At 45.3% G+C, this 22,243-nt stretch overlaps 1 protein-coding gene across 2 annotated transcripts in view; it reads right to left on the reverse strand.

Moving 5' to 3' along the window:
• PTGFRN (prostaglandin F2 receptor inhibitor) overlaps window positions 1-12,317 on the reverse strand; it is a 66,949-nt gene extending 54,632 nt beyond the window's left edge. For both annotated transcript variants that reach the window (XM_027692628.1, XM_027692626.1), the window contains exon 1: window positions 12,233-12,317. In XM_027692628.1, coding sequence (XP_027548429.1) covers window positions 12,233-12,296 — 64 coding nt within the window. In that variant the 5' untranslated portion in view covers window positions 12,297-12,317. The remainder of the gene's footprint in view (window positions 1-12,232) is intronic.
• Between the last annotated feature and the right edge of the window lie 9,926 nt (window positions 12,318-22,243).

Here is a 22,243-nt window from a genome sequence, read left to right on the forward strand (position 1 = left end):
ACTTCAAGTAGAAGAGCACCTGCCACAGTGCAATGCAAGAGCAGCCAACAAATGCCTCCACTGTTTCTAGTTTTATAGCCTAAGCCTACCAAGAGTCAAAATGCAGGGTACAAAGCACACAACTAGATCAGGTTTTGCTTTTCCCCAGACAAAACACAGATTATTTCAAGATCTTTGTTCTTTTCACAAGGAATAAATAAGCTTTGGACAAGGGATTGCTAGGAAGTATTAAAGTACAGAAGTCCAGTCTGTCCCTAGATTGAAAAGCAGCACTCACTGCCTTTGGTAAAGAGGATCTCCTTTTACAATAAAGAGAATAAATCAGTTTAACACTTAAGTAATTATCTTCCCCGGGCAGTTTTAAGGTATTTGTATTTCTGCCTACCCTGCTCACACTACTGTACTTTCATCTTTTAGCAGTTCAATGCAAGAAATTCACTACCTGCCCATCATCTACAGTTGCTCAGTACAATCAGTGAAATCTCCCAGAATTCTCTGAGATCCTATTGAAAAAAAAACCTCTCTACTGATGAAAAGAACCATCTTCATTAATCCACCTGGCAGATATATTCTTCCCTTCTAATCATCGTGCGAGTTTACAAATCTAACAAAGCTGTGCTCACATCACATTATTCAGATTACAAAATCTGAATGGGAAAGACATCTCTTAGGCACGGTGCTGTAAATCATCAAACCCAGTTCTTTCCTAGCTGACACACACTTCAAGAAAAGCTAAGTACACAGTTGGCGGCTCGGGGAGAGTCACAGGCGTGGTCAGTCAACTGGTTATCACCGACACAAACGTCTGTTAAGCAGCAGAACTCAGCTGACTTTATACTCAGAACCCTGTTTTCCATAGGAAGGATACATATTTACACAGCTTAGCCCAAAATTTCAGTGAAACACAGTAGCAATATTTATGTAGGCACGGTGTTCTCAGGCAATATTCGTCAGAGATCTTTCATTAGACCAGCTGTGACAGTCCGAAGAGATGCCATACATGTCCTTTCTGAAACAGATGCAGTAAGAAACTTTTGTGAAGTTTCACAGGCAATGAGATCCTATTGAAAAAAAAATCTCTTATACCTTTGCTATCATTCTGCCACAATGAGCTCAAAGGCAGCTCAGCTCAAGTCCCACAGTCTCTCACGGTTCTGCCCTATCACAAGTACACACTCCACTGCTTCCACCCATAGTGACTTTCCTGCAGAACAAAACACCCAAGTCGACCTGAGAAAAATCTTTGCTGGCGTTCACACTTCTGATGCTGCAAAGATGACTATTTAGGTAGAAGTGGATTCAAATGGAGGGGAAAAAAGGAAGGCAAAAGATGACTTCATGCACAGTAACAGATGTTCTGAAAGAGGGCAAGAGAGAGATTCTACTCTCCTAGAAATGCCAACAATATATAACACCAGATAAGCAGAATTCTGCCTGAGTGCTATTCAGGTTTCCCAGCAGGTATTCACTGCCCTTTATCTATTTCAATACAAAGCATGCATGCCATCTTTTTCAAGGAGGAGAACCACCTCAGTCCAGGCAGGCTGGCTAGGAGACAGTCTCAGGCTCCCATGGCAGAGGCTGCTGAAGCAGAAAGACAGATCCCCCACAAGCTCCCACTAACCCTCCAAGCTACATTAAAGGCGTGAACCAGCCAAAATGCCACAGCAGAACAAGAACACAGCCAGCCAGACTAGAGATGTGCAAAGTGGAACAAGTATTCAAACCCAGCATGACTTACCCAGACACACCACTGCCTCTGAGGAAGTGCTAGAGATCTGTTTTAAACGTGGTAAACGTAACAGGAGCAAATTTTATATCAAATTACAAGAGAAGGGGTACATACAATTGCCTGTGAGGAATTTAGCAGTCTCACTAAAGACACAGAAACTATCATCAGGCCGTTTCCTCTCATAATCTGGTGACATGCATCCAGGACTGCACAAGAGGTCTTAAAGGCAGGGCATTAACTACCACAAGCTAAAAATCTCCTTGGCTGTATGTATTGAAAGCAACCATCAATTCATGAGCCTTTCACATTCATAATGCATGTTCAAACAGCAATTGCTGGGGAAATGCAGAAGGAAGCGGTGATGTTATGTAGTACTGAGAAGCATCCGTGTAACTTTGAAGGCCAAAGTTCTTCACTCACCCATACAAACAAAACAGCCAAAAGCAGGGCAGACTGTCCCCTTGACAGCCTCCACGTGCATGTGTCAGCCACAGCCTACACATCCAGCTGTTTTATGTAACAAACAGGGTACCAAGCTCACTCAGCCTCGTTTAGAGGGCAACCTTGTGGACTAGAATGCCACCCAGACCTGCTGCTATTTTACTCAGGCCACCAGATTCACTAACTGAAGCAAAACCAGTAATTCATTTTACACAAGCCCAGCAAAAGATAGACAGACAGACACAAGGCTGGATTCAGCATGTGTCACTGCTAGATATTCTGTAAGCCTATGGACCCTTCTCCTCACACTCAGGTACCCCAGGTGTGATTTTTTTTTTTTACCCTCCCTCCTGTGCACCCAAGGTCAAAAAAAAACCTTATGACACCAGAACAAGATGAAAAAGTCATCAGCATGAAGTGCTCTTCATCAGAAGAGCCATTTACAGAATCTGCCCTTGCCCTTGGGCCCTTGCTTCCTCCCTGCCAAAACTTCCAAACACCTTCCCACCCCCACACACAAACTGCTCTTCAAGGCTTGTCCTGTAGCTCCATGACTGATCACCTGCCCAGCAAACAGCTTCTCTGAATGCATTGTTTCAGCCCAAGGGGCAGGCCCAGGATGTCTCCCGTTACCAGACTCCTCTGAGGTGCAAACCTCAGCTCCAGAGCTTTAATTCCAAGAAACAACTGTGTACTTATGACAGTCACTTGACCAAAGTCCCACTTGGGACTGCAAGCGAAATCCCACAGCAACAAGGCAGCCCTGACACTGGAGGATTAGTGCTGACCCCAGACTGCCACTCATGTGAGAACAGAATTCATGCTGGACTTCGGCCAAACCTACATATGCAAAGCCAGCTCTCATCCCAAGGCACCAGAAGTGAGACAAAAGAAGAAAAAACACAGGAGAAGCCAGCACATGACTTTTATGGAACATGCACATGCCATCAAAGTCCACGGAAGGGGACTAGTTTCTTATTCCGGGTAGGAATTGTTAAAGCAAGGAAGAGATCTACCTTACAAGTCTGGGTACAGAAGGGCCCTGTGCACCTGCCCTAAATCCATCTGTAGATCACCAGATGCACAAGGAGGTGCCTCTCTACTGCTTCAGACAGGAAGAAAAATCAAACTAAAAGCTGACTGCTCACATCAAGAGGAGGGTCAGTGAAAAATACTTCAAAATTAACTCTAACAGCTACTTTCTAAGTAGCTTTGGTCTATCTCTGTTGATCCTTATAGGTTTATAGGGCAAAGTCTGGAACAGGCACACGCCCTGCAGCCTCTGGTCACAAGCAGGAACCAGGGTACCACCTGAAGTCTCATTTGTTCTTTGGCTATTTTGGAAGGCCATGTCCACCCAGCAACTCTATTCACAGAGTTATTGCAGCTCCCCCCTCACCCCTCCCTTTCAGAGTTAAAAGGCAGACACCAGCATCAACTCAGATGCCACAGCATACTCTGCAGCCACAGGCATCACACTTCAGTCCTTGTTTTAAACTCTGCAGGAGCCTACAATTAGATATTCCATTTACCTGCCAGTGGTGAGCAGAAAACTTTGCTTAGAAAACTAGGGTATGTCAAGCTCTGCTTGCAGAGCTTTAAGATACCTGTGGCTTTTTACCAAGGCTGTTTTGTGGGGATAACTGCCCCAGCATCACCATCTCACACAGACACACTTTCAACTAATTCTTCCATTTTAAACAAGCAATTCCCCCACTTTCCTTTCTCTCTGGGAAGTGTGTCATGCTCCAGTAATCTCTCCTCACCTTCCTCCCCCCACCTCTAACTTACAGCAACAGCCACACTTCTGTGCCCATTGACCCCTGGCTATATATGCTATTTTCTCAACTTTTTTTTTTTAATAAATAAATAAACCCACAAACCCAGGGACATCAGTAGCTTTGCAACTATTGACAGGTGCCCATCAATACAGTAGCCAGCAACCATGGCTTAGTCAATAGCTTTGGTGACAGCCCTGCTTTGTGATAGACATGAAAGATCCAGGCTTACCTCCAACTCCAGACAATCACAGAGTGATTTTAGCTCTGATAAGCTCTCATGCTCTTCATTTTCTCACCCATAAAGCCTGCTCCAAGCACTTAAGCTCTCTATGCCAAAAGGTACAGCATGCCTTGTCTAGAACCAAACCCTGAGATCAAAGGGAACAAGGTTGATGCAACAGGCTTCTTACTCTGCATTACTTTAGATCTCCATGTGAACTGTGTGTGAACATGAACACTGTATATATAACATAAAGGCTCTTTACACAGCATAAATTCCAGCCACTGACATCACCTCCCAATACAACTGTGTCACTGGGCTTCTGAAGAACATAAGATTCTTTTCAGGGATGGTGGATGTCATAACATCCTGGTAAAAATTACGGGTGGTGCTCTGAAAGCACAAAATAGTTTGTGGCAATGTCAACAGGCTAAGGAGATGCACCACCTCTGCCACCCTCTAGCACTGGGAAGAGGATTAGAGTGCAGACAGAAAGACTAACACCTCACTGCTTTTTCTAACAGTTTCCATTAACAAACAATTCCCTATTTTCACCTCAGTATTACTCGCTGCATTCAAGCACAGTTATAGGTGCTGATTAGAAACACATTTTGGGGGGAAGAAAAGGGGTATTGAAACTTAAATGATCATTCACAAATTAAGCAAATTCTGAATTTTTGCTCAAAATTATTATGTTTGGTACCCTGAAAATTTAGGAAGCATCCTCTCTTAGTTCAGCATCTGTTTCATATTTAGAAGCTATTCTTTGCAAAAGCAGGGGTCACGCTGCTTTTAGAGCAGCTCCTGCCAATTCCCTTTTGCAGGGCAGATTTAATAGCAAATTCCACTGCCATAGGATTCAGTGTGTAATAATGAAGGGTAGTGTGTCAATAGATGAAACTGCACACATCAATAAGAAGCTGGCAGAGGTCCCCGCGGATGCCTCTCTTGCAACAATCATTTTAATGCGTGTAGGAGAACAATGCGTTACAGCCTGCTCAAAGATTCCCCACAGCCACATTGCATCAAAGACCGACTGAAACACGACGCTAAATCTCTGCAGTTGGAGCTAACAGTGGAACACGCACGGAAACAAAAGTCCTTTACATTGGCAATTACTGTTTTTAAGACCGGCAAACCTAAGCAGAGCCAGCTTTTGTCAGAGCTGGACCCTTGCTAACCAACACGACCCCCAGCGATGGTTCCCGCAAACTCTTTTTCATGGCTACTGATATGGCAAGAAAAGAGGGACTCAAAGAGCATGCAAATCGCAGTCATGAAGCAAGCGCTAAGCAGCACAGCTAAACCACGTCTTAAAGAAAGTCGGCAGAAAGGCAAGTCCAGACTAATCAAGCCTGTTAGAGTGCCATAAGAGCAACTGTGCCAGCAGGAGTTGTTTTACAGCCAGTGTGAAGTGAAGGACAATGATGGATACCTGGGAAAGAAAGCCTGAGAGAAGCCAGAGAACAAAAGTTAAAAGCCACACGAAGTTTACATTGATTTTTTTTTTAAAGCTACACATAAGAAAGATGATATATATATATATATCTACTCTGTGTGCTACAAGCAGCAGACTCTCACAGCAGCTACGATCAGTGATCCACACAGACCAGCACATCTCTCCAAAACTGGGCAATTTGGCAAAAGAGAGAGAAAAAAGAACAGAAGCAAAAAAAAAAAAAAAAAAAAAAAAAAGGACTTCACACACATTTACAGAAAACTGAAATTGGAATAAAAAGAAGGGTTCCATTTCTCCACCCCCAATTACAGCTGTAATCCTTTGACACCTTAAAAGCAATGACAGAATGCTTTCTCCAGGGACTTGAGACTAATTCCCTGCTAAGCTTTTACAAACTGATGCTTTTCCAAGTCTTACAATGTGGCCAAATTTGGACATTTTCCTAAGAACAGCAAAAGCCACATTCTTGATGCAAAGTTAACTCTCCAGCCAAATTTCCAGTTCTTGTTCTAAACCATGGAGAGGCTAGAACTTCTCAGCTTCACAGCTGAGATTACTATTGGCTCCAGAGTGAGGAGAAAGAAAAGACTAGAACATGCAAGAATCAAAAAGAAAAGGGAAAAAAAAAACAAAACAACTTCTCCCTGAGCCCTCCCCAAGTGTAACTATTGGAAATACTGGCACTTTTTAAGGGAAGGGGGAGGTGGGTGGTGTTTCCTGGGGAAAAAAAAATAGTCAACCTGTGGTAGACATTCAGCCAAGAAAATTTCAGCATGAATGCCTAAAGCCTTGCAGAATAATAAACAATTTAAGAGATGGCACTCATAACAAAGAGTAACAAGCAGATATACTACAGGCATTGCTGGCAGCCCTGCCTATCAGCAGCTGTGACAGCTTGCCTGGGAGCTCCAGTCTTTAATTAGTTCTTATTCCTGAAGTTCACAAGTCATTTAATTCCAAAAACCACCCTCAGATTCCTTTTTAAAGGAAATCCTGTCCAGGATTGTGTGTCTTTCTTACCTCTTCCTCCGATAGCTCAGCTAACAGTTCAGACCCTTTAGAGCATCCATGCAAATTCCATCTGGCCACAGAGATTATCACTAGTCAAATACTTCAGCTTGCTTCAGCAATTCTTCATATTTCTGCAGCAGTATTTTGCCACTGCTGCATACAAAAGACACTGTTCCCCAGGCTGCTTCCTCAGACTCTGTCACGTAAGACTTTCCCTGCAACTTGCCTCATCCAGTGTAATGAAAAGGAGCATCGACTGCAGCACTACCTCAAGTTTCAAGCAGTCCCCATGGCAATTACATCCACTCAAATCTAAAAGCATCACCATATGGCTTTAGAACTTCACAAGACTCAACAAAGGCATTTAGCAACACCGGTTCTACCTTCTATCTAGCTCACTTTAACTACAGCATTATGATTATGCTCAAAGTTGATTACGGTTTCCACTGGAAACTCAGCTTTGAAACCTCTTCCAGCTTCAGTGGAGGGAAAAAAAAAAGGTTATCCTTTTTTCTCTTGTCACAGACTTCATTTAGAAGAAATCAGTCATGCTTTGCAATTATGAAAGCTTACATGTAAATGAACAAGACAGTTTCTGATATGAAACTCAAAAAGCCAAGAAACTTTAAGTTCCATAACCTCTGTCTTGCTTCTTATCTTATTTTAGATATGCTGATGATGTGGAAAGACATTATCTTTTGGCATCTGAGCAGCTATTTTTCAGTTCATCCTATCCCAAATGCAGTTTGTTCTGAAACTGATTTTTTACCTTTGCCCCTTGCAAAACGTAATGCATAAAGTGTATTAAAACTTTATCTCATTATTTTAAAGCCTCTTCTCAGCAGGTGTTCAAATCTTGGAAGAAAGCTACAATTTCAGGTTTTCTAAAGAGTCAACTAGAAAAAAAAATGGCAAAATGGAAAACTTAGTATCTCATTGATATAAGCTCATTCCTTCTTTATGGCAGGAGATTCTAACAACCCCAAACCTGCTTATGCTACAATCTCTTCCTGGCTTGTTCAATATCCAGTTTTGTGGTACCTTATTCAGGTCAAGAAGCAGGGTCATGCATAAAACTGCTTATTCTTGGACGGAAATGGAAACATTGGTATGCCGAGACAATTTCACCTCACAGGTCTCTACAAAACTATAAAACTATCATTTACTACCGCAGATCTAAGAAATAAGAACGTCTGCCAGGGGTCTGATAAGTAACTACATCATCTCCAACAAAAGTCAAAAGCAAAGTATTAAACAGATATTTTTATCTCCATTACAATATACAGTCTTCCTTTTTTCTCCACCTAATATCTTTGTTTAGAAAGTACTGGAGACTTTTATAGTCACTGATCTAACCCCTACTTTGACCCAGTTCATGTTATTATTGTTTTCCTCAAGTTCTCTCCAACTTAACTTTCAAGCAATTGACTTCCACACATAATCAGAAAGAATTCGCATTTTCAGACAGTGTGTCCCCTTTCCCTCCCTTCTAAAACAAAGAACTCCACACACAATAAAATATATCACTGAAAGGCATCTAAAACAAGACAGTTGAAATGTTCACTTTCTAAAAATATCTTATCGAGATATGTAACCATTTCCCTTCCAAAAAAAAAAAAAATTCTGTTTTGCAGGTTAGTGTTTGAGAAGGATTGTGGAGATTGGGGGGAAAAAAACAAACAACCACACAAAAACAGATCAACAAATACACTTATTAGAAAGCTGAAATCTCAAATGTCCCTGAATGTTTGTTTATATAGCTAGATGGATGGATATATACTATTTCTTAAGAACATTCCCCTCTAATCAAGCCTGTAGCTGCATTTTTAAATGACCCCTACTTCAAATCTTGTTCAGGCAGGTTTACACCTCAGTTCAGGGATTAGAGCCAAGTACAACAGAGGCTACCTAAAGAGAGCAAGCTGTTGCTACGTTGAAATGTAGCCATCGAGAAACCTGGAGAACAAGGTCGAAGAATTTCAGGAAAAGCACCCACAGTCCCTAAAAAAGAGCCCTAGACAGGCACCTGCAGAGACACAAGAGAGCCAGAAAAGGTGACTAAGCTGCCATTTGTCAACCCAGAAGAACACAGGATGTAAAGGAAAAAACCACTCACTACACTGTTAGTCCTTCGATTCCCACAGCCTACACACTAAAAAAATACATCAGCACGACAAAACCACAGGGAAAGAGCTTCCTCCCCAGCAACACCACCTGCCCTTCAGTGCCTCACCAACCCAGTTCCAATGCTCACTCCCTGCTTCTGGTGCCTCAGCAGTCCCTGCAGCTGCTGAGACCAGGACAGTCTTGTTGGTATTTCCCCTCTGGGAGCCTTTTTAACCACCACTAAAGTTACAACAGAGGTAGGCAGGTCTAGCTGTCAGTGCCTTCTCTGAGGACCAGTGAAGATCTGAGCCTTCCTTCTTCCAACAACAGGCAGGCAAAGGCCACCAGCGCCAGCCCTGGGCTCGCCGGCAGGTGAGAGGCACCAGCAAGGGAACAGGAAGCAGATTCCACTCTAATATACCTTGAACGCTCTGTGAGCAATCATCCTTACATTGCCTCCCTGCCCTGAACCTCGAGGCTCTCCCATTTTCTAATGCCTCCACTTTAGCTGCAAATGCAGGAAAAGATTAAAGCACACTTCTCCTTGAAGTGCACGATCACAATAACTTACAGTAATTACCAAAAGCTTTCTATTGCAAAGCTTGAATTAAACCTTGATTCAAGTGACTAATTGTTGTAGCTTCTGAGGAAAAGAAACAAAAATAATTTCAGATAGGAGATGTAGGAAGCAACTCTTATTCATTCAAACACATGGCTCCTGGGGTTCTGGCATGCTGGAACTGACTTTCATCATAGCAGACAGAAAGTGCCACACAGGTCTAAAAAGTAGTAGGAAAAAGGCCATTTCTAGGAAACCCATTATCAGTGGTTCTCCCCCAGGATCTACTGAGTACCTGCTCTCCTCATGCCCCATTGCACTTGAACAAAAACCAGTCTTTTTCAGATCCACTGAAATTATTACCTTGAACCTCAAACAAGAACAAGGGGGGAAAAATAAAATTCAGGAGCTGGAAGGCTTGTTGTTTACTTTACAGTCTGAGCCCTGGTAACCACCAGATAGCCAAAATGCAAAGCAGGTATCTTGTCCTAGGAGAGATATTTTGGTTTCCAGAGCATTTCACAGGTTAATTAGGTAGGTTGGCTGCAGAGTGAAATCACACATAAACACAGGCAATGGCAGCACAAAATGCTCTCATGCTGCCCTCTCTTCTCAAGATCTAACCACACCAGAGGAGGGAAGAAAAGAGAGACTAGATAAAGCCTTACCATCAGGATACACAGTCTCCTTACCAAACAAATTATAACTGTACTGGATCAAGAAGAAAGGATGATAAAACACTCTCAATTACCACAGCCAAATACTTCAGCCATTTGCATCCTTTTGCTGCATTATTTTGTAAACATCTGAACAAAACAATCAAGTCTGAGTACTCGCAAGGGATGAACTCTCCTATGCTTCAGCTCCTTCCCTCCACCTCCCTTGTACAAGAATTCCTCAACACTTGCAGCACATTAGTTACCAAAAAGCCCCAGCCTCTCAGTCCATTAAAGAGCTGCTAGAAGTGGTTCACAAAAGTATAATTCTCCCATCCAGAATGAGAGAAACACCACCTTCCCAATCTCTTAACATTTGGAATATCTCATAGAAGCCACCAAGCAATTTTATCAGAAGACAGCCACATCATAGCACACACCACAAGACTAAAGTTCAGATGGTTTTTTTCTGCACACAAAAGCACTTTCAATTTTAAAAGCACCATTTCAATTGTTAAAAGAAACAATTCCTGAAAGGCAACTCTGAACACACAGACAAACCAGATCATGAACAGTGACCATACATCTGTGCATGCCCATTTTAAGTTCTAACTATTTCATCTCGAATTAAGAAGGAAACAACTTTCCTGTTGTGCGTCATCCTTAATAGTTTTTACTTTTTGCTGCATGACCTTGAGCAGTTGAGAGTCTTGATTTTCCGCTTGTCCTACTAAATCATTCTCTCGAAAAAAATCTTATTCCCTTTCTGTCTCTAAACAAAAACACTAAAGGTGAGCTCTCCAGTTCTTCACTGTTTCCTCAGCTGGCAGAATGCCTATGCTGTAGAGATAAACGAGATGACTAATTTCAGATGTAAGTAAGAGAAAGCACAGTGGACACCTATGTCTGGCAGGATCTTGACTTGCAGACAGAAAACCTCTGCCCCTATTGCCTGCAAGCAGCCTCAGGAAAGACTGGGATGAGCCCAGGTTTAGGAAGCTGACTTTTCAACTGTAACTCTCAGCTCTGCAGACCTGGCTATGAAAGATTCAACAGCCAAACCATGAGTAAAGACCTTTGGCAGGCTTTAAAAAAAAAAAAAAAGAAAAAGAATTAGTCATAGCAAAGTCAAAAGTACACGCACAAACTAAGTCAGTGATTAGAGTTTTGTTTAAAGAAGAACGTTGCAGCATGGGGTTAGGGCACTGATTAGTTACTCCTTCCACCTGAATTCTAGAAGAGGCTCACACCACCTGAAATTAGTCAAGTGCTCTGAATCAAGAATTGCATACAGTAATTTGGGGGGCATGCTTGCTCACCAGCACTGAGGTACCTCTGCCTGCCCAGAGCCAACCTCAACAATCTTCTGGTTGCATACTTTAACTCACTGCTACTTCTGTAACAGCGTTATCAATGATGCAAAAAGTACAAAACTGGGGGGGGGGTGTAAAAAAACCCCACCACCCACCCTCTTGTGTAGTACCTGCTACTGTCTTTATTTCTGCACGCTACCTGACACCGGTGAGGAACAATGCCACATATCACATCAACGACAGCTACACAATTACCTGAACACGGCACAAACCATCACCTACACAATCACTCAGTATCTCCTAGCGGGAGAACTTCCCGGCAGAGGCAGCAAACCCCGGGAGCCAAGCGGGAAGGGCGCCGGGAAGAACCGGAGAACCCGAGCCCGGAGAACCCGAGGAGGGCGCGGGGGCCCCTCCCGGGACAGGAGGAGAACGATCCCCCGCTCCGCCCTCAAACGAGCCCCTTCACCCATCCCAGGTGGAATTTCACCGCTTCCCCCCCAGAGGGACCGCAGCCCACGCACCGGGTCGCGGAGGAGCCGCTACAGCTCCATGGCCATATTACCCCCCGCCGGGGCGCCGCGGGACCCCGGCTGCCCGGGGGAGCCCCGAACCGCGCCGGGCAGCACCTCCACACCCCATCCCCACTGCGGGGAGGCCTCGTAAAGTTTCGGGGAGACACCAAGGGCAGCGACCCCTCGGAGGGAGCAGCGGGGGCCGGGGGGCTGCGGCGCCGGGGGCCGGCTCAGCCCGGCGGGCGGGCGGGCGGCACAGCCCGGCCCCGAGCAGGGCAGCGCCCCGGCCGGGCTCCGCCGGGCTCCGCACTCGGCGGGCGGCCCCCGCCCGGAACCCCCGCGCTACCTGCGGCCAAGGTGGCAGCGCACCCACCCCCGGCCGCCCTCCATCGCTCCCCGCGCCCCCCCTCCACCCCCGGCCGCGCACCCCCGGGCTCACCGAGCAGCAGCAGGACGAGGAGGAGGAGAGGCAGGCAGGACGCCGCGTCCCCGCGGTGCCCCATGCTGGCGGAGGGCTGCGCGGCGCCTCTCCCTGCGCTCGGGCGGGACCGCGGGCGCGGCGCGCTGGGCTCGCCCGGGGAGGAGGCAGCGCTCCTGGGCCGGCCGCTCGCTGCCCTGCGAGCGCACGGAGCCGCCCGCCCGCCCCGACCGGCCGCGCCGCGCGGCGCAGCCAACCACAGAGACAAACTTTGCCCAGCGCCCGCCCCCGCCCGCAGGTAGCGGGGGCGGCCCGGCCGGCCCGGCCCCCTCCCCTTAAAGGGGAGGGCGGAGAGCGGGGCCCGCCGAGCCCCGGGCCGGCCCAGGCGGGGCGGTGCTGTCCCCGCCGTGCACACGTGGCCCTGGGAAAGCCCCGGCGCCCGGGCGGGAAGAGGCTTCGCCCGGGGGTGTCCCTCCGGGAACGGCCCTTGGCGCTGGGGCGCTGTTTAGTCCCTCACTCCAGCCGCGGTTGTGGGGCCGCCTCAGTGGGGTGGGGGACACTCGCGTTCGCGATCCCAGTGCGGCGGTCGGGGGGTGCCCCCTTTCCTGACGGAACCACGAGGTTCCTGCACGCAGAACCAGCACACGCGTGGGGGAGTCATTGCCGCCCCTGTGCCCTCACACAGCCCCAGCTGGGGGCTCCTGCTGCCCTGCAGACCCCCCCGCTCCCAAGGGCTCCCTCACACCTGGGCACAGCCCGACCGGCAGGGTCTGCTCATGCCCCCGCCCACCCCTGAACGTGTGGCCTTAAAACCCGCTGCCAGGGGGGCCCACTCGTGTCCCCTGCCCTTCCACGGGCCTGCCCGCGCTCCCTCACGGGCCCCGGAGCTCATGGCCTGGGTCAGGAGAGGGAGAGCACAGACACCGTTCGCTCCCCACCGGTGCCAGGCGGCCCCACAAGCAGCACTGCCCTGTTTTGAGACTCGGCTTCTTCCCCCCCTTTTTCCCCAGTTAACTCAATAAGGGCATGCTGCAGCCTGGTATTCGTGCCACCGCTCCACCGCCTTCCTTCCCAGGCTGCTCAAGAGATTTTTGTTTGCTGGGGGATTTAATTTCCTGTTTTGCAAAAACAAAGAGCTGAGGTGCTGGGCGGCTCTCTGGTAACTTGGACAGTTGTCTGCTGTTTTCAGTCCCCTTGCCACGTTCACTGTGAAATCAGCGCTCTCCTTGGGCACGTTCTGCTGTCTGTTGCCCAGGCTCCCTGCCGGAGGTGGGTGCGTGTTACGCATTTCCCAGTGTGGGGAATCTCTGGAGCCTATGCTGGTTTTGGGCAGCTGCTCCCACACAAAATGGCTGATTTAGGCTTTATTCTGGCGTCTCCAGCGCACCTTGGTCTTGAGCATGCCTTGGCTTGGGCGAGGTTGTTTGCTCCCGCTAGCAGGAAGTGTGTGCTGTGTTCTTAACTGAGCATGATTATCGGACTGGATTTTAGGTTGGACTTTGTTATTCTTTCTGTTAAGCTATACAGTAGAGAGGGTGTTGTCTGATAGGAATGAAAGAAGACCCCTGTTTGATGAGGAGAACTTTCCCCCTCCAACCACAGTTACCTGAGCTCCTGCACACAGTAGATCTCTTTGCAGAGCTGCAGCCACGAGGTGCCTGGGGGACACTTGGTCCTGTCCACGCTGAAGTTCTCTGAGCTCCCAGACCGCAAATGGGGCTGAATCCACAAGTGTGGCTGAGAAAAGGCCGTCCAAACAAAACAAGGCTGTCTTCACCTATGTTTACAATACCCTCATATCCCTGCTTATTCTTGCTGCCTGTTTCCAGTCATTCCACTCTACCTCCTCCTTTGGCTAGCATTCAAATACATTTTTTATTCACTGGAAAACGTCACTTCTGTAAACCAAGATATGTCCCTGTGTCAAATTCATAGAACAGGTTAGAAGATCTCTCACCCCTACCAGTCAGCTTTCATCATTCTGGTTAAACTGCTGATCCTTCATCAAACTCTAGTCTTGAAACCCCTGCTACCCTGAGCCGTGTGTGGTATTCTCAACAAGTGTCATCTCACTCTTTTATTTCTGTAAGAAACACTTTCCGTCCCATATAGTCAGACTTCCAGACAGAAGGGGCCTCTGTAACCCATTAATCTGACCCACATATGAAAGTCACAGATTTTTTTTTCCCAGCAGCTGGATCAATGTGAGTTTGAAAGACAACACTTCTTGTCTTAAAGACTCCAGGTAATGGCAAGTGTCTTCTTCCACCTACTAATTTAACCAATGTTTAATTGTCCTTGCTGCTAGGAAATTGCTTCCTTCAGGGTTGAATTTGTCTAACTTCAACTTCGAGACATCAGAACCTGTTATGTCTTTGTCTACAAAACTGCATACCCATCCCATTTTCATGGATAAGTAACTATACATGGTACTCCTATTACTTCTCCTTGTTTACCTGAATAGGTTGTTTTCTTTGAAGAAAACATTTTAAGATTCAATTTCAGCTGCTGCAGCATTTTTCAGACTCTCCAGTGTTTCTAAGTGCTTTTTGACTTGCAGGCACCCACCCTGGGTACAGTGTCACTGTGGTCTATACACTCATGCTGTGCACAGAGTAAAAATCATTTCTTAGTCATTGTTTGGTTTTCCCCTTCTCTCATAACTAAAAATGGAATTAGGCCATTAACTTCCTACACTGCACAAAAAGCTTGTGGAGTTCATTACCCCTGTTGAATCCCCAAGTTTCTTTCTGCATCTCCGTTTTTCCTGAGAGCATCCTTATCCTGCCATTCATCACTATGTTCATTCCTTCCTCAGTACATGGCCTTGCAGCAGGGTGTGTTAAAATACATTCCGTAACACGGTGACAATTTAAGCAGGTGTCTGAGATCCCTCATTCAATTTGAGAGCTGTTTCTCTAAGGCTGATAAATCGACAGCACAGATGACAGAGCAGCTCTGAAGCTGACCGCTGTGATGGTCTACCGTCTCCTTCAAAGCCTGTTTTCTTCTCCATTTTGCGTGTCCTACTTTCAATGGATTGTTACATGTATGTGATTATGTCACTTTTCCCCCTTGCCAATTCCATTTTGTACAGTTCAGCTATGAGAACCAGTCTGAGCCAGAAGCTTTCTCCAAGTATAAAGTCGAGACAAATATCTTCCTCTGTTTTTGTGCACTTTGCATGTTTATTCATGAGATGCAGAGTAAATATGTGGTCAGTTGTTTGTTTCTCAGGAAGGCATCCCATTTGACTTTCAGTGTTTAGCATGTTGTTGATTTGGGCAGATAACACATACTCATTTATTGATGATGCTGCAGAAATGTTTGCCTATATTTCTTCATACCTAGATTTCTGCATAATGCATAGGCTGAAGGCGTCTCTCATTTGGGGGTAACCAGATTAGCCACCAGAATTTCAGGGAAGGATCGAGATTGGAGTGTTATATTAAACATGTTATTATGCACGAAATCTGCATGAAACATGAACACACCCTGAGCCTAAGAAACCCCACATGCAACCACTCCCTACTTGCACCACTCCTCCAACATATACTTACTACCTTTTGCAAAGTTTCTTTCTTGGCAAACATGGTTAAACAACTCTTGTTCTCCCCACCTTGTTGCCTGAGCAGCAGAGGACAGAGGTGAGATGTCTGCGTGTAAGACCCACATCCAGTGTGGAGTGCAAGAGCAAACAGCATTCAGAAGGGCCATGCGTCGACCAACAGCAGGAGGATCCACCCTGATGAGGACCCAGCACCCTGCTCAGGACCAGAGGCTGCAGAAGTGCTGCTCACGTGCAGTGCATGTTGCTGGCTGCAAACCTCCAGCAGCAGAGAAATCTTTCGGTGCCACTGCCTGAGCTACGTGAGGCCCCTTGCTGCTGGCGCGGCTGCCATGAGCTCTCCACAACAAAAGAGAGGGGTAGGCAGACAGGCAGGTAAGGCCACGCTCAACTGCCCTGTCAGCAATACAACAGCCCCTAAGGGCAGGAGGGGGGCTGTTAGCAGCTCCCAAACTGCTTGCATGAGAACCCTAGGGAAAGGGAACCACAGCACAAATGTTGTCGTGGAGACATCTACATGGGGATGTGCCGTCTTGTGTCTTGGCTACTCATTAAAGACCCTTTTCTGAAGAGCTAGGGGCTTTATCCCCAGCATGCTGGCGAAATTCCACATTGCTTGATTTCATTCTGCCTCTGGGTTCCCTTTGTGTTTCCGAGCAGGCACAATACTCGTCTCCATTTCCTCTTCTCAGCTCTCGTTAAATTTCGCCTTGCTCTACTGAACGGATTGCACATTCCAGCCAAGGGGCTGCCCCATCACAGCCATGGCTGACGTGAGCCCTACACCCTCAAAGCTGTGCGGTTGGTTTTGTGAAATGTTTCTGAAAGTACCTGGATGGAAAGTATATGCCCCTCTGCCATTCCTCTTTAGTAGTTGAACAGAAATATGGGTGATAGCAGAGAGCTCACAAAGAACTGTGGAAAAACTCAGCTTACCCATTATGTATTATGCATTAAAACCTGTCTCTATTGAGCTGTCCAAGATAAAGTCCTACTGGCATGTGATCAAAAGAGTAGGAAATTACCTTGATTTGTCCTGGCTAGAACTGGCTGCCTCATGTAAAAGTATTTGTGAATAAATTATTTGCAGATTGATGGGGAAAAAGTGAGTAATTTATTTGATGAATATTGTTCAGCTGGCTACTGAGCTAACCAAACCATGAGGAAAAAAATATTGGTGAATGATTTATTTGAAAATCTAGTAGAAATTTGACAGGAGAAAGCGGTCGAACAATTTACCACTATTATTCAAATGCCGGTAGATCTGGATAGTGTTCATGCACTACTAAAGCACACTCTGATGGTTCAAGCCATGGCCCTTGAAAGGTATTGAAATATGAATTCAAATCTTCAAATCTATACTCACCTTCTCCTTAAAAGAGATTCTGCTCAACCACAGCCCCAAAGGTACCTATTAATGAGCACAGAACAGATTCTACATTTGCAGTTATTTATTCTTATTTATTATTAAGACACTCTGGAAACTCTCTTGCCTGATAGAGCAGCAATGAAAATTGAGTACCTTTTACTCCTCTACAGCCTTCCTTCAGTGGATCTCCAAGCACTTTACAAATTTCAGTGGGTTTAATGTTACAGCTGTTCTGTGAGGCAGGAAGGCATAATGAAATCCAGGAAAAGTGGAAAGCATACACCACACGCTACAGGTTTCTTTACATCATAAACTCTCAAACTTCGTGAACATTTTTAGCCTAGGCTCCTTTCAATAGAGCACATAATTTAAAGACTGACTACATTTTTCAAATCTGCCTGTCTGAAGTTTGGCTCCCAAGTACTTAAGCACACATAAACACATTACATGCTGAACTCTCGTTGAATTTGATCGAGTCTTTGAGCGCTAAACGCATGAGGAGAAAGCCCCACGTATCATGGTATTTCCATACATTCATATGGATTTAGCAGCATATCTCTAGGATCTTCCCTGAATGATGATCTACATGTTAGAGCCATAATAGCTGTGAAACAGGCAGGTTGTGGCTGTGGCTGTGGGTTGCACACCCATGTCACTGACGCCACATGAGCAAACCACATGCAAAAAGGTTATCCAGCCTGTTATGCAATAAATGACACCTCCTCCTACCTCGTGCCTCCCTTTTGCACTTCCAGCATCAGGGCTGCATCCCTCTATTGATTTTTGGTTGAAATTGTGAATGAAATATGAGGGGCTGCACTTCAAAGCACTAGAGAGATATTGAAGATCTGATGTTAGATGTCATGGCAGCTCCCACTACGGCATGAACAGTAAGGGTAAAATCAACACCCTATTCAAACTATTGGGCATTTTCTTGTCAACTTGAGTGCAGACAGGATTTGATCTCTAGCACCAAATTGAGCGTCAGCAAACAAAGAATTAGTGAACAGAAAATACATGCTAGGGCAGTACATGACAAAATTATCCCCCAACAACTTGCTCTCTGAACTCCTACAGAAGTGAATAATTAAATAACCAATCTAAAAGATGCATATTTTTATGTAACTAAGACTGAATATCAAATTAAAGATCTGCTGTCAGCTTAAACACAAATAAACTATAAAACCAGAAATAAATATTTGTATGATTGCTGTTGATCATTAAAGGCAGTTTAAAATCTAGATTTACTCAGTATGATTTTTGTTCTCCTTCCCACTGGCATATCTCCTCTCTTGAACTAGGAAAAATCAAAAGGAGTCAATTTTGCTTTCAGGTTTTCTCTCTTTCTGCAATGTGACTGCAAAAATCATAGGGGAGGATATTGCTCTGTTTTAAAGGAACAGATTTCATTAGAAACAGAGAAGAAAAACAATAGAAACATTTCTCTTGGCATTTTTTTGTTTTTATATGGATTCTCCTAGGCAAAATTGAAGTCACGGGAGAGGCGAGTCTCTGCTCATAACATGAGCAGGTACAATTCTTACCCTGTTCCACATTCACTCTCTTGATACCGTCCAGTTACACTCAATTTTGGGAGCCTGCTTTTTTCAGTAAGGCCAATCTGAGCTTAGCACTTCTTTGTGTTTTTTACCTGTGGGACTGCTGTCTTGCCACACCAGAAACAGGCTCAGATCCTCTTCTAACCTTGATTGCAATGAGTAGGACATCCATGCAATGAGAATAAATCAGATTAAATCAGAAGCAGTAACAGTGCATTTCTCTGGCAGGTCCCAGAACCTCACATATTGTTACCTTCTGTTCCACAAGGGCCTTGACTTTAGGCCGTTCTGAGACACAGAAATTATGGAAACGAGAAGCCAGGAGGTCTCTGACTATGCAAGGCTGAAATGCTAGGCATATCATATACACTGAGCTGTCACCTATTATCCTGAGTTGATTTAAAATAATCTATAATCCAGGGATGAGAAATGAGCACCATAGGATGTGGCAAATCCCTCTCATACAGCAAGACAGTGTTGTCACTATATCAATCCATGAAAGAAGAAACACACTGTCTCTTCAAGAAAGGACTTCTAAGTGCTTGAACACTGCAGCTAAAAGAATCTTTTTGAGTGCATTTACATTAACAGGAGTTAATTAAGAGATTAGGCTAGGGCTGGTGATTAGGACCCTGTCTGAGAATCTGGGCACACTTCTTATTAACAAGAGCCTAGAAACAGGAAAGAAGCTCCACACCCCCCACACTTATAAGCTAATGCAGTCCCTGCATCCCAAGAAGCTGAAATCTCACTACAAAGGATGATCTAGAAGTCAGCCTTCTAGGGTATTCCCCTCCCCTTCATAGGACTAGAGGAGAGGTTATGAAGTGAGCTTTGTGTTCTCAGACAAAAAAAAAAAGGGAGTCAGTGAAGTCTCAATGTGTGTTTTTCAGGTTAATTTCTAACTTGCAGCGCCAAGCAAAGAGATTAGAGATGCAAAATACATGCAAAGTAAAACCAACATGAAAGTTCAATGACAACTGGCATATTGAAAACTCTTCTTTTAACAGAGTTCCAGAAACAAACTCAGAGAGCCTGATGCACAAATAATAAAGGAGAGCAAAGCTACTTGTGTACTTATTTATTTCCAGTCCTTTTGGCATCTTAATAGTCCAGCCTCTCCTGCCTATTGCAATTTGCTGTCTCCTTTCCTCTGTTTTGTTTTCACATTGAATGACCAGTTAACTAGCTATTGAGCCAGCAGAGAAAAAAAAAAGCAGGTCAAAAACTGCAGATGTCTCAGTCTTTGTGCCCAGGGGACATCAGATAACAAGCTGTTACAGTCTGCCCGCAAATCCACTGGTTGACTTGTTTATTCTTGAGTGTCTACAGTAAGGCCTCATTGATTCTAGTTTGGCACTTTGCTGTTGACCCTGCAGCGTTTTGAGGGGATCTGCAGTAGAAAAGGCTCATCAGCTCATGCAGCACATCTTCTGTGAGTCTTGGATAATGGTCAGAGAAGCGACTCAGAGAAGCTTCATCTCACCCCAGACCTTCAGCTGAGCCATCAGCTGAAGGCTCCTGTTCTCTGCTACGACACTTCTCCACACATCTGTGCCTCTGCAAATCCTTCATCCTTGAAGATGTTCTCTTTTAGAAGATGCTCCAGTATTGGCAAACATAGGGAATGTGTCTGCTGAACATGTGGTTCCCCAGGACAGCCAAAAAAAAACTAAAAAGTCACAGGGTAAACTACAGCACAAAGTCTCCTTGCCTACTCTGTGACCACAGGGACTGCAAGCAAGGAAACACATTCAGATTCAAATCACGATATATAAAGTCTCACTAATTTAGACCCAAGAGACTTGAGAAGAGGGCAGATTTTGGCTCTCTATGAGAAAGCAGTGTCTGCATATAAAGTCACTGGAAAATGTCCAATAAGGCTACATATACTGCATCCCTCAAAACACACTTCTGTGACTGGGGACTAGTGGCTATTATGCATGAGTTGCATGTCTTACAGCAGAATAAGAAGGTTTGGTAAAAGCAGTATGAATAAATACTATTACCATTGTTTAAGGAGACCTCCAATGCAGCATTTGCACAGGTGAGTGAGCAAAACTGGGCAAGTCTGCATGGGAGCTCTGGCTCTTTTCTTGTATCCGCGAGGGAAGCAGCATTTCTGTCTTGGTGTAAGGGATGAGAACCTGTGCATTCCCTGCCACTCAGACTTCCCACGGGCTTTCAGGCCAGCTCTTCACCCACCACCATGGCAGCAACGCTGTGGAACGGTGTTTCGTGGGAACAAGAGGACTCAAGAGCAAGGGGGATTGAAGAGCAGGGAAGGACTAGTGCAAAATGAAGCATCCCGGCGTTTCCAGAGCTTGTCACAGAGGATCAGGGCAGCTGGGTAGCCTTGGAGACAGAAATTGAAGGTGTGTTACGGGGATTTACATGCTGGTTTTGGAAGCCCTGTTTCAATTTAAGATGATTAGCAATATCTGTGAAAGCCCTCAGGAAACTGACTCCTTCACGTTTTTATAAAGGCATCAGACAAGGCATAGCCCCTTTCTTTTAGCAAGAATTTCCTAACCAATGGCTGGAGAAATGTGCTGCTTTTCTCCTTGCTGAGACTAGGCAGCTGCTCTGCTTGCTAGATTATAACCCAGGCTGCATGGGAAGATTTGATTTAAGGCAAGCCTGGCTGATGACTCTCTGCATGTAAAACTTCCAAACAAGGAGGAGGGAGCAGCTGCAATTACAGTTTTCAATTGGGAAGTGAGAAAATAGAGATAATTTCCGTTTCTACTGCAATGTGAATAATTATCAAAAAGAAAATGGTTGACTGGCAGCTAGAAGCCTTTCTTCTACTACCTAGAGCAATGGGCCAGTAACAGCAGCACAGATGAAATCCCTGGTCAGAGGGGTCCACTTCTAAATTTTAAATCTCCTCATTCTCATGTTTGTTTGTTTTTCATTTTCACGTACTTGGAATTTATATCACCCAGCTCCCAGCCTGTGCTTTGCAAGGTTTGCATGTGAGTGTCTCTTCTGTGATTTCATGTTGCCTCTCCTTACATCTCAACATCAATCGAACAGGACTGCAAGCCATTCAGGCACTAAGCCTCTATAAAACCCTGCATCCGTTTCTAGATTAAAAGCAACAATGTTCATTCTCAAGAACATTTGAAAACCAGCCCTGTTTAGCAGGTGATGGGCACTCCCCATGAAGTTGCTTTGATATAGAGCTCGTTTTCAGGTGCTGTCTCAGACAGGAACTCCCAGCAAATTTCATATATCCAGAGACTGACAAATCCATGGCAATAGCCTTCTGAAGTGCTAATAAAATGCCAAGCCAATTCTGGAATCATATTCTGGGCTTATTTATCTGAGTGTTGCCGATGCTTCTGCTGCCAGCTAAAAGAAGGTGATGCCCCATGTGGGTAACACTAGCTCAGCTGAGCTACCTGACCACTGCAGAGCAAGAACTCCAGTGGTACACAGCTGGTCTAACTGAAAATCCACTGAAATTCACTTAGCTACCAACACTGAAAATCCACAGGATCCTAATTAGAATGATCAAGCAGTCAACTTTA

Source organism: Neopelma chrysocephalum, unplaced genomic scaffold (genome assembly GCF_003984885.1).
Source record: "Neopelma chrysocephalum unplaced genomic scaffold, ASM398488v2 Primary Assembly neopelma1_87, whole genome shotgun sequence".
Lineage (NCBI taxonomy): Eukaryota > Metazoa > Chordata > Aves > Passeriformes > Pipridae > Neopelma > Neopelma chrysocephalum.